This window comes from Haliotis cracherodii, unplaced genomic scaffold (genome assembly GCF_022045235.1).
Source record: "Haliotis cracherodii isolate W230 unplaced genomic scaffold, xgHalCrac1.p SCAF_23, whole genome shotgun sequence".
In the NCBI taxonomy this organism is placed as follows: Eukaryota; Metazoa; Mollusca; class Gastropoda; order Lepetellida; family Haliotidae; genus Haliotis; species Haliotis cracherodii.
The window spans coordinates 8,272,916-8,291,119 of record NW_027266279.1 but is presented as its reverse complement, the minus strand read 5'-3'; the positions used below and the strand labels follow the sequence as shown (position 1 = coordinate 8,291,119).

The 18,204-nt window shown below is 43.8% G+C and overlaps 1 protein-coding gene across 1 annotated transcript in view; it reads left to right on the top strand.

Moving 5' to 3' along the window:
* LOC139471603 (protein ELYS-like) overlaps positions 1-18,204 on the top strand; it is a 49,706-nt gene that overhangs the window by 3,861 nt on the left and 27,641 nt on the right. The window contains exons 4-19 of the mRNA XM_071253982.1: positions 179-308; positions 2,382-2,525; positions 2,821-2,892; positions 3,915-4,023; positions 5,058-5,183; positions 6,108-6,192; positions 7,017-7,179; positions 7,736-7,874; positions 8,681-8,771; positions 9,145-9,238; positions 9,986-10,047; positions 11,581-11,700; positions 12,289-12,379; positions 12,840-12,929; positions 16,199-16,339; positions 16,970-17,074. Of these exons, the coding sequence (XP_071110083.1) occupies positions 179-308; positions 2,382-2,525; positions 2,821-2,892; positions 3,915-4,023; positions 5,058-5,183; positions 6,108-6,192; positions 7,017-7,179; positions 7,736-7,874; positions 8,681-8,771; positions 9,145-9,238; positions 9,986-10,047; positions 11,581-11,700; positions 12,289-12,379; positions 12,840-12,929; positions 16,199-16,339; positions 16,970-17,074 (1,762 nt within the window). The remainder of the gene's footprint in view (positions 1-178; positions 309-2,381; positions 2,526-2,820; positions 2,893-3,914; positions 4,024-5,057; positions 5,184-6,107; positions 6,193-7,016; positions 7,180-7,735; positions 7,875-8,680; positions 8,772-9,144; positions 9,239-9,985; positions 10,048-11,580; positions 11,701-12,288; positions 12,380-12,839; positions 12,930-16,198; positions 16,340-16,969; positions 17,075-18,204) is intronic.

Genomic DNA, 18,204 nt, shown 5'->3' with positions numbered 1-18,204 from the left:
GATTTATCTATGATTCCGGACTAAGTGTCCTTGGCGGGCAGGTAATTTGAGTTTGCGAGAACCACAGGAATGGGTCCAGGGGTTAGTTTAAGTTTGATGGATGGTGATGGAGATTCAGAGGATGGTGGAGATATAGAGGGTGATTGTTGACTTTTGTTGATCTACACTTCCTCCCCAGGTGACGAGTGTTGAGACTGTGCTGTCCTGTGGCGGAGACAGAGTCCCGGACTGGGCCATCAATGAGCAGATGAGATGCTTCCACGGCATTGTGGCGGCAGGGACACACGGGGGATATGTCTACCTGATAGGTACAGTATATCAACGTTCACTTGTTTTCCTAAGAGCTCCTAATGTTATTTTACATGTTTTAGGATGATGATAATGATGATGATGATGAGCATTCACTTGTTTTCCTGGGAGCCACTTGGCTCCTGATGATATTTTCCAATGCATTATTTTACATGTTTTATGACGATTCAATGTTCAGACCACACATTGTTTTAATTCTCCCTGTAATCGGGCGGTCAGGTAGCCTAGTGGTTAAAGCGTTCACTCGTTACGCCGAAGACCCGGGTTCGATTCCCGACATGGGTACAACGTGTGAAGCCCATTTCTGGTGTCCTCCGTCGTGATATTGCTGGAATATTGCTAAAAGCGGCGTAAAACAATACTCACTCACTCACTCTCCATGTAGTCAGTCTTTGAAGATCTGGCTTAGAATTGATCTTCAGCGACCCATGCTCGTCTTAAGAGGCGACTAACTAGATTGGGTGGTCAGGCCCAGTGACTTGGTTGATGCATGTATACCAATTGTGTAGATCAATGCTCATGATGTTCATCACTGGATTGTCTGGTCAAGACACGATTATTGACAAAAAGGCAGTCTTGTGGCTGGATTATTGCTGAGTCTGGCATTAAACAACATACAAACCAACAAACGGTCTGTGAATTGCTTGGTTAAAAAGGATGGAAATTGTAGAATTTGGTTGTATCACATGTATTACAAAGTTGTCCAGATCTGTCCCATCTTTCCAAGGCAAGGGAGTTAACTCACTATATACGTCCAGTTTCCGCCCTTGCCAAACTAGACTGGAATTTCTTGGCTCGATAGTACTAGTAGCACCGCCAGTGGCTAATACAAATTATGTCCCTTCTACGTCCCTCCTACTGACCAATCAGATTCCGCTTCTCAAAGCAAAATGGCGGCACTCGCTCAATATGATATGATCAAGTATTGTAAAAGAACGGGTCTTACCTCGCGAAGTGCATCAAATGACGTGAACACCTTGATTTAAAAGATGAAAAGATTTGAAAAATATCCGAAGACATCCAGTTGACGGTACACATCCTTTGCAAATCTTGCAGTCAACTGAAATCTGCACGTTGAAATCCATATTGTTTATGAACCAGATGTCGATTTCGTAACACGATTTTGATTGGATTATGCATAGTCAAACCTAACTGTAACTCCATAATACCTGCCTAGTAGAGGTAGAAAGGCAGAGGTAGAAAGTCGACTTTCATAGTCAGTTAACTCCCTTGCCTCGGGCAGATAGATCTATCCCCCCAGTTAAGTACACCATGGTACAGTGGAGTAAACAATATGCAAGTGTGTTGCTCTAACTCAAGTGGCTGCTGTTGTATCCCGTTGTGTTGCTTTTACTCAAGTGACTGCTCTTGAATCCCGTAGTGTTGCTCTAACTCAAGTGACTGCTACTGTATCCCGTTGTGTTGCTCTATCTCGAGTGACTGCTACTGTATCCCGTTGTGTTGCTCTATCTCGAGTGACTGCTCTTGAATCCCGTTGTGTTGCTCTAACTCAAGTGGCTGCTACTGTATCCCGTTGTGTTGCTCTAACTCAAGTGGCTGCTGCTGTATCCCGTTGTGTTGCTCTAACTCAAGTGACTGCTACTGTATCCCGTTGTGTTGCTCTAACTCAAGTGGCTGCTACTGTATCCCGTTGTGTTGCTCTAACTCAAGTGACTGCTACTGTATCCCGTTGTGTTGCTCTAACTCAAGTGGCTGCTATTGTATCCCGTTGTGTTGCTCTAACTCAAGTGACTGCTACAGTATCCCGTTGTATTGCTCTAACTCAAGTGGCTGCTACTGTATCCCGTTGTGTTGCTCTAACTCGAGTGACTGCTCTTGAATCCCGTTGTGTTGCTCTAACTCAAGTGACTGCTACTGTATCCCGTTGTGTTGCTCTAACTCAAGTGGCTGCTATTGTATCCCGTTGTGTTGCTCTAACTCGAGTGGCTGCTATTGTATCCCGTTGTGTTGCTCTAACTCAAGTGACTGCTACTGTATCCCGTTGTGTTGCTCTAACTCAAGTGGCTGCACCTGGAAGATGGTCGTCATGGCAACAATCCAATGTGTTTCAGATATGAACCTGGATGACGAGGAGGAGACCTCAGATGAGGTCAGTCCAAGCAGCCTCTACTTCATCACGCCTCGGTGTCGGAACGTGAAGGACACACGCAAGGAGGCTCTGTCCAGATCCCAGCATCTGTGTATGGTGCTTGATGGTACGGACAAATTAAGTAAAACTAACACTGCTCACATGGCCAGTGGAAAACACGAAAATTGGAACTGTCTTGTTTATTTTTATCACCTACTGACCCTAATGTTTCTCACTTAAATCTACAAAAGTAAGAAATGAAAAATATGTGCCATCAATGATTAATTTGCTTTGAAGCTTTAGATGAATATCACTCTTTACCTAATTTCGGTTTGATCATGTCACATCCCCGTTTGCATGTTTACAAAACTAGTATCACTGGTACGTGTCGATCCAAAATGAAGTATTTCTTTCTGTTCCAGAAAACTCACATTCCAAGGGAGAATTCTGTTTCCGGCGACCTGATGACTCCATTGTGAAAGAATTCAAAACAGGTATGCAAATGCCAAACAAAGTTTTCAGGTGAACAACACTTATCATGTCGTGATTTACATATCGTGATATACATATCCTGATTTACGTATCGTGAAATACATATCGTGAGTTACATATCGTTACTTACATATCGTGAAATGTATCAATACATGAGCTCGGTGTATCGTGACCTCATCCTCGGTTATCCGGCGTATTATATCTTCATTCTATTCTTATCACTTCCCTCGACCCATTCGTCATCACGTCTTTGGTTTGGAAAGCCACAGCTCTTTCTTTTGTATCACTAAGTTCTCCCGCTATTGACCTTGGAATCAACAACCATTCAAAATGTGGATTCAGTGTCGATCTACATTCAAAGTCGTGGCCTTGTCCGATCAATCCATCGATGTATTTAATCAAATTACTACAGCTATTATGAATGATTTTTGTAGCTGGAAAGATGTTTTTCTGAGAACAAGGACGCTCTTATGCCACAAGAAGATGAGTATTAGTGATAATGCTGCTGGTTTAAATCCTGGAAGAGTAGTTTAATTTTGACTGGAGTTCTATTTTAAACCTTGTGTCAAACTGGCCTCAAAACAAAGCTCAGGTGGTGAAGGGGTCCAGGTTAATATCATACCAGAATGGGACCCGTGAAGATTCCAGGGTAGAATAGGTCTTCAGCAACCCATGCTTGTCGTAAAGGTGACTCTGCTTGTCGTAAAAGGCGACTAACGGGATCGGGTGGTCAGACTCACTGACTTGGTTGATGCATGTCATCGATCCCAATTGCGTGGATCGATGCTCATGATATTAATCACTTGATTGTCTGGTCCAGACTCGATTATTTACAGACCGCCATCATATAGCTGGAATATTGGTGAGTGCGCCGTTAAACAACAAACTAACCAACCAACATACCAGAATGGAGACTGATACATTGGGTAATTGAGGATACCTGTTTCTTGAGTTGCCTTATTTGTTTCAGCTGTTAGAACCCTTACTTTCAGTTGGGACTTCAATTTGTCTTTTGTTTTCTCAGACTCTATCAGCATCACCTGCCTGAAGTACATCCCCCAAGACGGCAACCTGGCTGTCGGGTTCAGCTTCGGGGGCTTCCAGCTGTGGAAGCTGTATGCGCCGGTCATGGAGTAAGTGGACAAGTCTGGAACAATCGCAGTGACACTTTTACCGCGATAAAATGCCTCTCTGCGTGAAGATCTCAGGACACATCAGCTGAACCCCGAACTTTGACCTTCTATATGAAGGATGTGTGGGGTTTTGAGCCAATCAGATGTCACTTTTCTGAAATTTGGCATTATTTCTTTACCACTTTGATTTGGGAAATTTTCATCTCAGAAAAAGAAAACCACCACAGAACACAAGTATACCATGGTAGTAGGTGTATATACTTACTAAGTTAGTATGGTGGGCCTGGATGTATGAAATACCCACAACAATGTGATATCACAGCCTCATGTTGTTTTCGGAACTCCCAGAGTTCCCTCACCTACCAAGAATCTAGAAACGAACACGCTGATTGGCTGATTCCTCAGATCTTCACGCAGAGAGGTATTGCATCAGAGTTAATGTTGGGATTTCAAAAAGACTGAGTCTCAATGTGCAGAAAATACACAATATGAAAGTAATAGGATAAGGTCCAGAGACCCGTTTTACAAATTTATTTAAAGCTTCCAACTTATGATTCAGCTATTTGCCTGAAGCTCAAGTCATGTAAAAGATCAGCAATCTTATGAATATCACCTCTCTGGGGGCGGTTCTCAGATCTTCAAACAAAGAGGTAACTTATTGGAGTAAAATATCTGATTTTAATGAGATTGCAGGGTTAGAAACTAACAGTTTTTGTCCACTAGTCCTTAAAATGATAACATATAGAATAACCCTTGCAAATTTCTACTTGTCCTTAGGATACCTTTACTATTGGGCAGGACTGGTGCCAATTTCTGATGCTGGATTGTTAAACTCAACATGACTCCATATATGACGATAGACTCTACTGAACATGTTGCTGAGAGACATTTTTGGCTCCATGCCATGGAGTGTTGGTCAATACAAATAGATACATAATTACAAATATGTACCAGTACTTAAGTGTATGGTTAAGTTCAATGAGGATTTACAGTTTTGTAGAATTTTATAAAATGTTTTCACTTTTCTTGTGTAGGTACTCAAGTCGTCTTGAAGCAGAACCATCAGCTGTGTCTCACATTCTGTACCAGGAGCCCGAGAATGACCCCAAGAACTTCTGTTACATCTGGGTGGCCAGAGACAGCTCTGTCGTCAATGTTGGGTGGGTAGTTGTATCTTTTGGCCATGGGTGTCGCTCTCGTCACTATTTCATGTGCAGAGTTATGTCCCATGGGCATGCCAGATATCTAGGATCATGAGTTTGAACCCAGATTCACCCTCATCATGCTGCTTGGTTTGTCTGCACCATACCTGTGCTAGTGGCTTTCACCACAGGGGTCACCATCTAAACCCTGCATCGCTCTGGGCTTTCCAATCTCTTCTACATGAAATACTGGTAATATTGTGCCAAGCCTAACTTATGGAGCAGTCTCAAAGTTAAATGATGGATACAAATTTCATCCTTTAGTTTGAGGATTAGCAAGATTCCCAGCTGACGCAAAAATAATTTGAAGTTGAAAAAACCTTCCTTAAGTGTTGTGTTGTGTTGCTCTTTTTTTTTGGACTAACGGCATCGGGTGGTCAGACTCGCTGACTTGGTTGATGCATGTCATCGTATCCCAATTGTCTGGATCGATGCACTTGACATCAATCACTGGATTGTCTGGTCCAGACTCGATTATTTACAGACCGCCATCATATAGCTGGAATATTGCTGAGTGCAGCATTAAACAACAAACCAACCAACCAACTTTTCTTTGGGAAAGTCTCTTTTGGGTATTAACCTGTTCACAATATAGTGGTGCATGGGGATTCTGGTAAAGACGAAGTTCCCTGCAACCTGTGCGTGTTGTGAGAGGCGACTGCATGTATTGGGTGGTCAGACGAGATGCGTGTCATCGTACTCCTTTGTGGGATGTTGATTGTAACATCAAATCAGTAGTCTGTCTGGTCCAGACACAGTTATTTGCATGCCCCATCATATGGCCGACTCGCAGTAAATAACAAACAATGCCTGTATTTGATCACAGTAACTTTAGTGTGAGTGTATTTCTTGTGTGCTGATCTCCCCTGCTATTGTTCTCAGACAAGAAGGCATCAGTACAATCAGCCTGTATCAGCTGAGTTACGGCAAGAAGACGTGGTACGCCAACTACGGGGTGTTCTTTGAGGTGAGTTGACACACCCCTAACTTGTGGTGGGACGATACACCGATGCATCGGCGATTTGTTACTTCTCGATACAAGTATCGATCTCAGTCGATTCTTACCTAAAATGTTTTCTTGAATAAGTGTTACACCAAACACAAATTTCTAGTGAAAACGAGTTGTGAACACGTAAATATTTTCAGCTCTGTGCCATACCTGACACTGCCAACTTTTGATCATTAGTGTGCCAGGTATTTGGTAATCCTGTCTGTGGAAAAGATGGCACCACAGATAAGTGCAGATGCAAGTATGGCGATACATATCAGATTGTGAGCAAGGTATTGTGATACGTATCGAATCGTACAGTTGGTGTATCATCCAAGCTCTACCTCTAACAGACTTCATGAAAAACTTTTGCCTACTTGCACAAGTATTTAAGAAATAAATATGTCCATGCACCATCTGTTATGTATTAGATGATACACATCTGAATTGTTATTCTTTTTAGTGCCATGACAGATTAACTGTAACATGTATAATATGAAAGAATTGGGTGTTCTTTAACTACTTTTGAGTGGTACGCAATGTGATGATTTCCCATCATCTGTGGATTTTGTGTAACTGTTAAGCAATATTAATATCCATTATTGAGTTTGATTATTGGTTGACATACTTAAAAGTTATGCTTGTCGTCAGAGGCGACTAACAGGATCGGGTGGTCAGGCTAAGTGACATGGTTGATGCATGTCATTGTATCCCAATTGCGTGGATTGATGTTCATGATGTCAATGACAGGATTGTCTGGTCCAGACTCGATTATTTATGTTGCTGCCGCCTTGTGTGTTCAGGAGCTGCACTCTGTGTGTCTGCGCATCGAGCATAACCTCGCCGCCGACCCGTACAGCAGCGCCACCAAGTCCACCTGGCTGAGTCAGATCGTGTCCTGCTACACCCTCACCAACCCACTCTACACGCCTCCACCACTCCTGCACGACGAGTCCTACGAAGAAAGTAAGACGTGTTTGCTGTGTTGTCTTGTGGGGTCTATGCTGTTTAGTAATGACTACATGATTTCTATGTCGCAAAAATGTTTTGTTGTCACTCATGAGTATTGGATAATTTGTTGATAATTTATTTCTCAACATTGATTTGAATACTAACAGTCCACCCTAATGTAACTGGAGCATGACCTCTGTGTTGAGTAGCTGTGACCTCTGTGTTGAGTAGCTGTGACCTCTGTGTTGAGTAGCTGTGACCTCTGTGTTGAGTAGCTGTGACCTGTGTTGAATAGTTGTGACCTCTGTGTTGAGTAGCTGTGACCTCTGTGTTGAGTAGCTGTGACCTGTGTTGAGTAGCTGTGACCTCTGTGTTGAGAAGCTGTGACCTCTGTTGAGTAGCTGTGACCTCTGTGTTGAGTAGCTGTGACCTGTGTTGAGTAGCTGTGACCTCTGTGTTGAGAAGCTGTGACCTCTGTGTTGAGTAGCTGTGACCTCTGTGTTGAGAAGCTGTGACCTCTGTGTTGAGTAGCTGTGACCTCTGTTGAGTAGCTGTGACCTCTGTGTTGCAGGCAGCCACGGCCCAGACCTGAGTCTGTGTGTGTTTGTGTGGGAGGTGCAGGACAATAGCCCCGGGGACAAGTCCCTCTACTACCTGGGGATGTTCGACATGAACCGGTGGTACCACGCCCAGATGCCCACATCCATCAGGTACGTCACAGGGCACATCCATGGACACAATGCAGCATTTAAGTCTGGAATCAGCTTCCAAATATACAGTTGAATACCGAGATCAAACTTTGTAGGTTTGGTGTACACATTAAAATATTAAATATAGGTTAGAAAACATTATGGACAGTAGTTGACAAGACAAATATTAGTGGAATGAGCTTGAACATTTTTCTGAGTTTTGGTGGCACATTTCTCACAAGTAAAGAGTAGTTAGAACTGATCTTCAGCAACCCATGCTTGTCCCCCGTGAAAATCCGGGTTAGAATTGATCTTCAGCAACCCATGCTTGCAGCCAGAGGTGTCTAATAGGGTTAGGTGGTCAGTTGCGCTGACTTGGTTGATGAGTGTCATCGTATCCCAATTGCGTAGATCGATGTGTAGGATATCAATCACTGGATTGTCTGGTCCAGACTCAATTATTTGTAGACGGCCGTCATGTAGCTGAAATATTGCTGAGAGCAGCATTAAACAACATCCCATATTCTGCATCCCTTAACCCAGGGTTTCAGTTTTCCCCTGGGACATTGTGGGGCGTTCAGCAACGAACAAATAAATACTGGAGGCGGTTATGATTGGCAAATCATCCAGAATTTATGACATCTACCAGAACCATGACAAACTTTCTTGTCTGTTTAAAAAATGATAATGTTGACAATTGTATATGCTTTTTCTCTTAGTCAGATAGCTTCATGTCTTGTGTTTGTTTTGTTTAGGGATTTGTTTCAACTGTTGACAGAATTGTGTTCAGAGTATGCTCCGTATATATATGTATTCACTCCTTCCAGAACGCGAGAGTCGACAATGGATCTGTGCTCCTTCTTCGCTGTGTACCAGCTGGGCGAACTGTGTGACCTTGCAAACCCTGACGCCTTGCTTGTGAGTTCATGTGTGACTTTGTTGATAACCGTCTGCCTTGGTCTCAATCAATGGAGCTGTCTGCCTTACTCATCTGAGAACTAGCCCTCCAAAACACTCACCAGCCATTAACTATCTCGACTGGTTCTTTCACTGTTCCCGACTTATAGCCGCAAGCTCTCTGCCGTTTCTGCAGGCCCTGAAGTGAAATATGGATCTGCACACAAATAATTAAACTGATTTATTCGTTAAAGAAATGAAACGGTAAAGGACAGAAGACATATGCACCAGAAAGCCTGGATAGGCACCACTAGCCTGTATGTTTTGATAAATTCTTGAATAGCTGATATTGAGGTTTCTCCGAATGTAAGATGTGTGTTTTGTGTATCCCCAGCACCTGGAGGTGAAGCCCAACTCACTCAAGAGGTATATCAACAACTCCCCCCTCACTCCAGAACAACACTTCTACCCCACGGCCCTGGCGTTCGGTGAGTCACGGTTACAAACACGGGTCAGTGTTTGGCTCCAGTGTGTACATGTCAGCCCTGGATTCTCGCTAAACATGTTTGGGATTCCAGGAAGAAAATGTCCCTCGTACCTTATCTTGTCTCTGTTGGGAATCTGGGCAGATATGTTCCTGTATTCAATGGTTGTCTCCCATTTGGGATTCCAAGTAGTTGTGTTGCCAGGTCTGGGAGACAAGCACAGGCAGAGATGCCAACCATTATGTTTTCCCTCCTCTCCAAATTATTTTTTTAAACTTTTTTTCCTGAATTATATACATGCATAAAATAGCAGCACAAGCAAATTGTTAATGCACCGATCACGGGACACATTCTGCAGGTAGCTAATTGCACGAACACTGATATTTCTTAGAAACCCCAAACACCACATTTTCTTTCTTCAATACAGTTAATATTGTCACATGATGTACTTTATGAATGTGTCGAGCTTTGACCACGTATTTCGGTGTTTCTGACGCTAATGTAGTTTGGGGGGCTTGCCCCTGCACAACAGCTTGAATTAAATGATTTCACCAGTGATTTATGATTTATAATTACCAAAGTTATGCAAGATATGTGTTTGTTTGAAATGTCCTAATGTACTTTTCGTTGTTGATGTTCAGATGCTTGTCCGTCTGCAGATGACAGAATGTTTTTACTTTTGTCTGTGTTTTTTTTTCTATTAATAAAGGTCATACTTTTATTGTATTAACAGATTTTTTGCTGTTACAGATGCTGTGTGTATATTTGAAAGTGGGACGATATCTGCTCAATTCCACGGACGACAGAGACAGGTGCGTTGAAACAAAAACAGTTTTCAGTGACTACTTCGTGCAGACACGGAAGGACGTGTCAACAATAGAATTCCTGTCACAGGTCGCACACAAAATTTCTTAATTACCTCCCGTGGATTACTCGTGTCTCACATGACATTAATGAATGATTGTGAGACGTTGGGCAGAAGTGGCACATGCTTTTCACCTGATTCGGGCTAGAAGTGATCTCCAGCCAACCGAGCAGGCGACAGTGCAGATATGGTTTTGATTTTGATTGATGATAAACTCCAGCTTCCAATGAGTACCTCGACTGAAGACACCAGACTGGTTTTAGTGGATATGGTTACAAATCTGCATAAAGCCTTCGGGTCCTTTCGCCAGCTACTTGATCGATTACAGCTCCCTCACTTTGTGCTTTGTGTTGGCTGATGCAGGCACTCATGGCCTGTGACTGAATTGGACAGTGACTTAGCGACTTTGGCCCCCAAATGTTCGTTGTCCTACTCAATGGTGGATGATAGAGATTTATAGCACCTGGACACTACCATTTGCTGAACACTACCCCTAGTCTCCACTATTCTTTCGGAGACGGAGGCTCTTATCTCAGTTTGGGATCATGCATCTTCTGCTGAGGAAGTTGTGTTTGAGGTTTGGCCATTTTGGATCTTCTTGCTCTCACGCGGGGTCAATTACTACAAGTCGGCATGGTGTCCTTCAACACTACTCACAGGACAATCCCCTTAGAAATTGCCTATACCAACTGTTTGGGTCAGCTCCCTGACTTTTTCCTGGATGCATTCAAGTGGTAAACGTCTGAGACCTGCATCACTTCGGGCTTTCCTCCCACATTAAGCTGACACGCCGCGATATGACTGGAATACTGTTAAAAGCGGCGTTAATCCCAACTCACTCACTCTCACTCACTGGATGCATTCAAGACATTGCACAGGTGGTTCTGCATGAGACACCTCTCCAGGTGATGGTGGTTCTTGTTCGTTAAGGAAGCCTTGTCGTTAAAAGCATTCGCCACCTGCTGAAGACCTGGGTTCAATTCCTGACATGGGTACAATGTGTGAAGCCCATTTCTGGTGTCCCTCGCTGTGATAGTGCTGGTATATTGCTAAAAGCAACATAAAACCATACGGAAGGACTGTAAACCACCTGCCTTCACTCCTACTCAGTTATTTTACTGTCAGTCGATGAAAGTTTGTTATTTAATCTAGATATGTGTATTCCTAACGTATAACTTCTCTTCATGATATGGCTGAAATATTGCCGATTTGACGTTAAATATTAACTCACTCACTCCCACTCAGTCGAATCTCCTGGAGTGTGTCAGTAGCAGATTCAGTTCCTTTCATGGTGGTGGACGGGTCGCCATGGATAATGTGGACTACTGTGTCTTTCTCCGGACCAAGAGGAATCTCACAGATACTTGCACTTTACTGAAGCACTTTCAAGAACAAACTTTTTTCCCTCGCCAGACTTTGTTTACATGAAGCTCTATACAGCAATAAATGAAATGTGGTGTTATTGTTTTGTGTCCACCAGGTGCTGTATGACATGGAAGCCAAAGGCCCCACTTGTCTCCTGCAGCCTCAGGATGTCTACAACATTTGTCTGTGTACCGGTCTCCTGCCTCGCGACCTCACAGCACACACCACACCCGCGGTAAGTACTTCTGTCTGTGTACCGGTCTCCTGCCTCGCGACCTCACAGCACACACCACACACCACACCCACGGTAAGTACATCGGTCTGTGTACCAGTCTCCTGCCTCGCGACCTCACAGCACACACCACACCCACGGTAAGCACTTCTGTCTGTGTACCGGTCTCCTGCCTCGCGACCTCACAGCACACACTACACCCGCAGTAAGCACTTCTGTCTGTGTACCGGTCTCCTGCCTCGCGACCTCACAGCACACACCACACCCGCAGTAAGCACTTCTGTCTGTGTACCGGTCTCCTGCCTCGCGACCTCACAGCACACACCACACCTGCAGTAAGTACTTCTGTCTGTGTACCGGTCTCCTGCCTCGCGACCTCACAGCACACACCACACCCGCAGTAAGTACTTATGTCTGTGTACCGGTCTCCTGCCTCGCGACCTCACAGCACCACGCCACACCCGCAGTAAGTACATCTTTCTGTGTACCGGTCTTCTGCTTCGTGACCTCACAGCACACACCATAAATGAAAATAACCAGATATTTGACAAATATATGTGGCTTTGAAGATATTGGTGTGTTTACTGACAGGCTCAGCAGCGTCAGGCATTACTCAACATGGCTCTGGACCACTCCATGATCAAGTTCATCAACTGCTGCATCACAGCGTGGGCTGCCGGAGGTAAGGAGATCTTTAGATTCTTGTTTGCTGAATGATCGAACAGTTAAGGACTTTGGTGTGATGAGCGAACACTTTAACCACTTGGCTACCTGACTGCCTCTCCTTTGCATTAAGGGGCTGAATAAGGACTGGTCGGCTCGGAGTCAGTATACTGTGTCTGACTCTGAGTGAGGTATTCATGTTAAACTGCGGCATGGTATCTCAGTGGGCGACACACATGAATTCACATCGCTATATAAGTACAATAATCATGGATGTGATGTTAAAATTCCATTTCACCTTACCTATTAAAACAAGCTGCCACATCTTCGCTTCACAAGCTGAAGGATTCTGTGAGCCTTGCCTCCTACTTCAGCTGACAGTGTTTCTCATTGACATGATGTATGTTTACAGAGTTTGTGCAGCAAGGCTGTGCTCTGAAGATGACAGTGTTTCTCATTGACATGATGTATGTTTACAGAGTTTGTGCAGCAAGGCTGTACTCTGAAGTTCCTGCTGGACTGGGCCTGGGACAAAGTCGCTGCCACCAAACACAACATTGACACTGTGTGTAAGTACACCTGTACACTGACAACATTGACACTGTGTGTAAGTACACCTGTACACTGACAACGTTGACACTGTGTGTAAGTACACCTGTACACTGACAACATTGACACTGTGTGTAAGTACACCTGTACACTGACAACATTGACCCTGTGTGTAAGTACACCTGTACACTGACAACATTGACACTGTGTGTAAGTACACCTGTACACTGACAACATTGACACTGTGTGTAAGTACACCTGTACACTGACAACATTGACACTGTGTGTAAGTAAACCTGTACACTGACAACATTGACACTGTGTGTAAGTAAACCTGTACACTGACAACATTGACACTGTAAGTACACCTGTACACTGACAACATTGACACTGTGTGTAAGTACACCTGTACACTGACAACATTGACCCTGTGTGTAAGTACACCTGTACACTGACAACATTGACACTGTGTGTAAGTACACCTGTACACTGACAACATTGACACTGTGTGTAAGGACACCTGTACACTGACAACATTGACACTGTGTGTAAGTACACCTGTACACTGACAACATTGACACTGTGTGTAAGTACACCTGTACACTGACAACATTGACACTGTGTGTAAGTACACCTGTACACTGACAACATTGACACTGTAAGTACACCTGTACACTGACAACATTGACACTGTGTGTAAGTACACCTGTACACTGACAACATTGACATTGTAAGTACACCTGTACACTGACAACATTGACACTGTGTGTAAGTACACCTGTACACTGACAACATTGACCCTGTGTGTAAGTACACCTGTACACTGACAACATTGACACTGTAAGTACACCTGTACACTGACAACATTGACACTGTGTGTAAGTACACCTGTACACTGACAACATTGACCCTGTGTGTAAGTACACCTGTACACTGACAACATTGACCCTGTGTAAGTACACCTGTACACTGACAACATTGACACTGTGTGTAAGTACACCTGTACACTGACAACATTGACACTGTAAGTACACCTGTACACTGACAACATTGACACTGTGTGTAAGTACACCTGTACACTGACAACATTGACCCTGTGTGTAAGTACACCTGTACACTGACAACATTGACCCTGTGTAAGTACACCTGTACACTGACAACATTGACACTGTGTGTAAGTACACCTGTACACTGACAACATTGACACTGTAAGTACACCTGTACACTGACAACATTGACAATGTGTGTAAGTACACCTGTACACTGACAACATTGACACTGTGTGTAAGTACACCTGTACACTGACAACATTGACACTGTGTGTAAGTACACCTGTACACTGACAACATTGACACTGTGTAAGTACACCTGTACACTGACAACATTGACACTGTGTAAGTACACCTGTACACTGACAACATTGACACTGTGTAAGTACACCTGTACACTGACAACATTGACACTGTGTGTAAGTACACCTGTTCACTGACAACATTGACACTGTAAGTACACCTGTACACTGACAACATTGACACTGTGTGTAAGTACACCTGTACACTGACAACATTGACACTGTGTAAGTACACCTGTACACTGACAACATTGACACTGTGTGTAAGTACACCTGTTCACTGACAACATTGACACTGTAAGTACACCTGTACACTGACAACATTGACACTGTGTGTAAGTACACCTGTTCACTGACAACATTGACACTGTGTGTAAGTACACCTGTACACTGACAACATTGACCCTGTGTGTAAGTACACCTGTACACTGACAACATTGACACTGTGTGTAAGTACACCTGTACACTGACAACATTGACCCTGTGTGTAAGTACACCTGTACACTGACAACATTGACACTGTGTGTAAGTACACCTGTACACTGACAACATTGACGCTGTGTGTAAGTACACCTGTACACTGACAACATTGACGCTGTGTGTAAGTACACCTGTACACTGACAACATTGACACTGTGTAAGTACACCTGTACACTGACAACATTGACACTGTGTGTAAGTACACCTGTACACTGACAACATTGACACTGTAAGTACACCTGTACACTGACAACATTGACACTGTGTGTAAGGACACCTGTACACTGACAACATTGACACTGTGTAAGTACACCTGTACACTGACAACATTGACACTGTGTGTAAGTACACCTGTTCACTGACAACATTGACACTGTGTGTAAGTACACCTGTACACTGACAACATTGACACTGTGTGTAAGTACACCTGTACATTGACAACATTGACACTGTGTGTAAGTACACCTGTACACTGACAACATTGACACTGTGTGTAAGTACACCTGTACACTGACAACATTGACACTGTGTGTAAGTACACCTGTACACTGACAACATTGACACTGTGTGTAAGTAAACCTGTACACTGACAACATTGACACTGTGTAAGTACACCTGTACACTGACAACATTGACCCTGTGTGTAAGTACACCTGTACACTGACAACATTGACACTGTGTGTAAGTACACCTGTACACTGACAACATTGACACTGTGTGTAAGTACACCTGTACATTGACAACATTTGTGTTTTTGTATCTCACATTTCATTTGATCAATGTAATAGTCTATTTCTCAGTGATTTTTGTCAATTTTTAAAAGTAAATATAGACTCATTTAATTTGTGATCAACTTATTTACAAAGAGATTATGTGTATTTGTATTGTAAGACTGCACAGTATAACAGGTATACCAGCCTTCAACAATACATATTGCAATATGATCTGAATGGGTAGGTATTTTGCAAATTTGTTTATCAATAATTCAGTGAATTAAAATTGTGCACACACGGCTAATCTCAGACAAAGAGTATTCCTTGAACACACTGCTGTTTGTCGCCGTGTTACCTCCCTTGATCAACAGTTACTACAGTTAAAAGTGGCGGCCGAGCCATTCGACGAACAAACAGGTGGGTTATGTTTGGCCACTACGTTTATCTGTGTTGCCCTGCTACATCTAAGGGGAACAACTCACACCCTCTCAAAAATAACGTCAATATACAATGTCATCAAGCTGCCGGCGCATGTTCGAATCGTTTTATCGTTTAATAAACCATGCTTTGTTCTTCATTATTCTTTGCGATTTATCTCGTAGCTATCTTGTATATTGCAATACAACATTCCAGGCAATACACAGCTCTAGTTTATTGTGAAGTCAAAGCTTTTTACCTGTAAAAAAGTAATGGCTGAAGTCTTGCTGACTTCTAGCAACTGACATACATGTTACCATGGTTACAGGTGCCCCTCTGTACGACTGGTCAGGGAATCATGCCGACCACCGACTGCTCCAGGTACTCAACAGGTCAAAGGTCACATTGCATCACCTGCGGACCATCATGCTGACTCTACTGACGCAGTCGGCGCCGACAACGGAGCAGGGTATGTCACCTGTAGCTGTGGTGTTGTGGGACTTTTGGGGGCAGTGAGTCGGAGGTTGAACCTCTGTGTAGAATGACTTTAGTTTTGGTAAATTTTGAACATGAATTTTAGCTGTTATATTGTTGACATTGTAGGAGATTAAAAGAATTCCTTGTGTTGGAGATGCAATGACATGGTTAAAGTTATACTCACAGTGTGTGTTGTCTGTGGACCCATGAAGATCCGGGTTAGAATAGGTCTTCAGCAACTTATGCCTGCCGTAAAAGGCGACTTTGCTTGCTGACTTGGTTGATGCATGTCATTGTATCTGAATTGCGTGGATTGATGCTCATGATGTCACTGGATTGTCTGGTCTGGGCTCAATTATTTACAGACCACTGTCATATAGCTGGAATATTGCTGAGTGTGGTGTTAAACAATTTAGACTGTAGTCTGTTGTCTGTACTCTTGTGTCTATAGTCTGACTATGTCTATATTCTGACTATGTCTATATTCTGACTGTCTGTAGTCTGACTGTGTCTGTAGTCTGACTATGTCTGTGTATGTAGTCTATGTCATGTCTGCCTTCTGACGTCTGTCTGTGTTTTGTCTGTTGTCTGTACTTTGACTGTGACGTGTCTGTTGTTGCAGGTGTGGTGGAGCTGGAGACAAGGCTGAATGTGATCCAGTTCCTCTCTCAGCATCTCCAGATAGTTCTGTGGTTCATCGATGCCGGACTGCTGCCGGAGTGTGACGGTAGGCTTCACATCATCAGGGGGGCTTCACATCATCACAGGGGTTTCACATCATCACTTGGCTTCACATCATCATGGGGGCTTCACATCACAGGGGCTTCACATCATCACGGGGGCTTCACATCATCACTTGGCTTCACATCATCATGGGGGCTTCACATCACAGGGGCTTCACATCATCACGGGCACTTCACATCATCATGGGGGCTTCACATCATCACTGGGGCTTCACATCATCACGGGGGCCATGAAGCACAGATCTGTTTACATGTAGGAAGAGTGTGGTTTGAACACAAGCTTTCTATGATGGTGCAGTGTTCTAAAGCTCCACAAATATGTTGATCAGAGAAACATTCCTTTTAAGTTCCAGGCACAACTTCCCTGCTACATTAGCCCTGTGGGGAGTCCAGGTCCATGATGAAAATCACTGGATTGTTTGGTCCAAACTTGATTCTTTACAGACCGCCGTCATATAGCTGGAATATTACTGAGTGGCCATAAAACAACAAATAAACAAACAAACTCCCACATTAAGCTGATGCACAAGTGTCAACTGTACTGTTCAGGGCGACACTGAATGGAATCCCTTCCATATTTGACCACCATGTATTTCAGCGTGTCCATTTACAGCTGCTCCTTCTGTAGAGCTGGTCCCTTAGGTCAGAGCTCCTTCTGTAGAGCTGCATCCCTTAGGTCAGAGCTCCTTCTGTAGAGCTGCGTCCCTTAGGTCAGAGCTCCTTCTGTAGAGCTGCGTCCCTTAGGTCAGAGCTCCTTCTGTAGAGCTTGTCCCTTAGGTCAGAGCTCCTTCCGTAGAGCTGCGTCCCTTAGGTCAGAGCTCCTTCTGTAGAGCTTGTCCCTTAGGTCAGAGCTCCTTCTGTAGAGCTGCGTCCCTTAGGTCAGAGCTCCTTCTGTAGAGCTTGTCCCTTAGGTCAGAGCTCCTTCTGTAGAGCTGCGTCCCTTAGGTCAGAGCTCCTTCTGTAGAGCTGCGTCCCTTAGGTCAGAGCTCCTTCTGTAGAGCCGCGTCCCTTAGGTCAGAGCTCCTTCTGTAGAGCTGCGTCCCTTAGGTCAGAGCTCCTTCTGTAGAGCTTGTCCCTTAGGTCAGAGCTCCTTCTGTAGAGCCGCGTCCCTTAG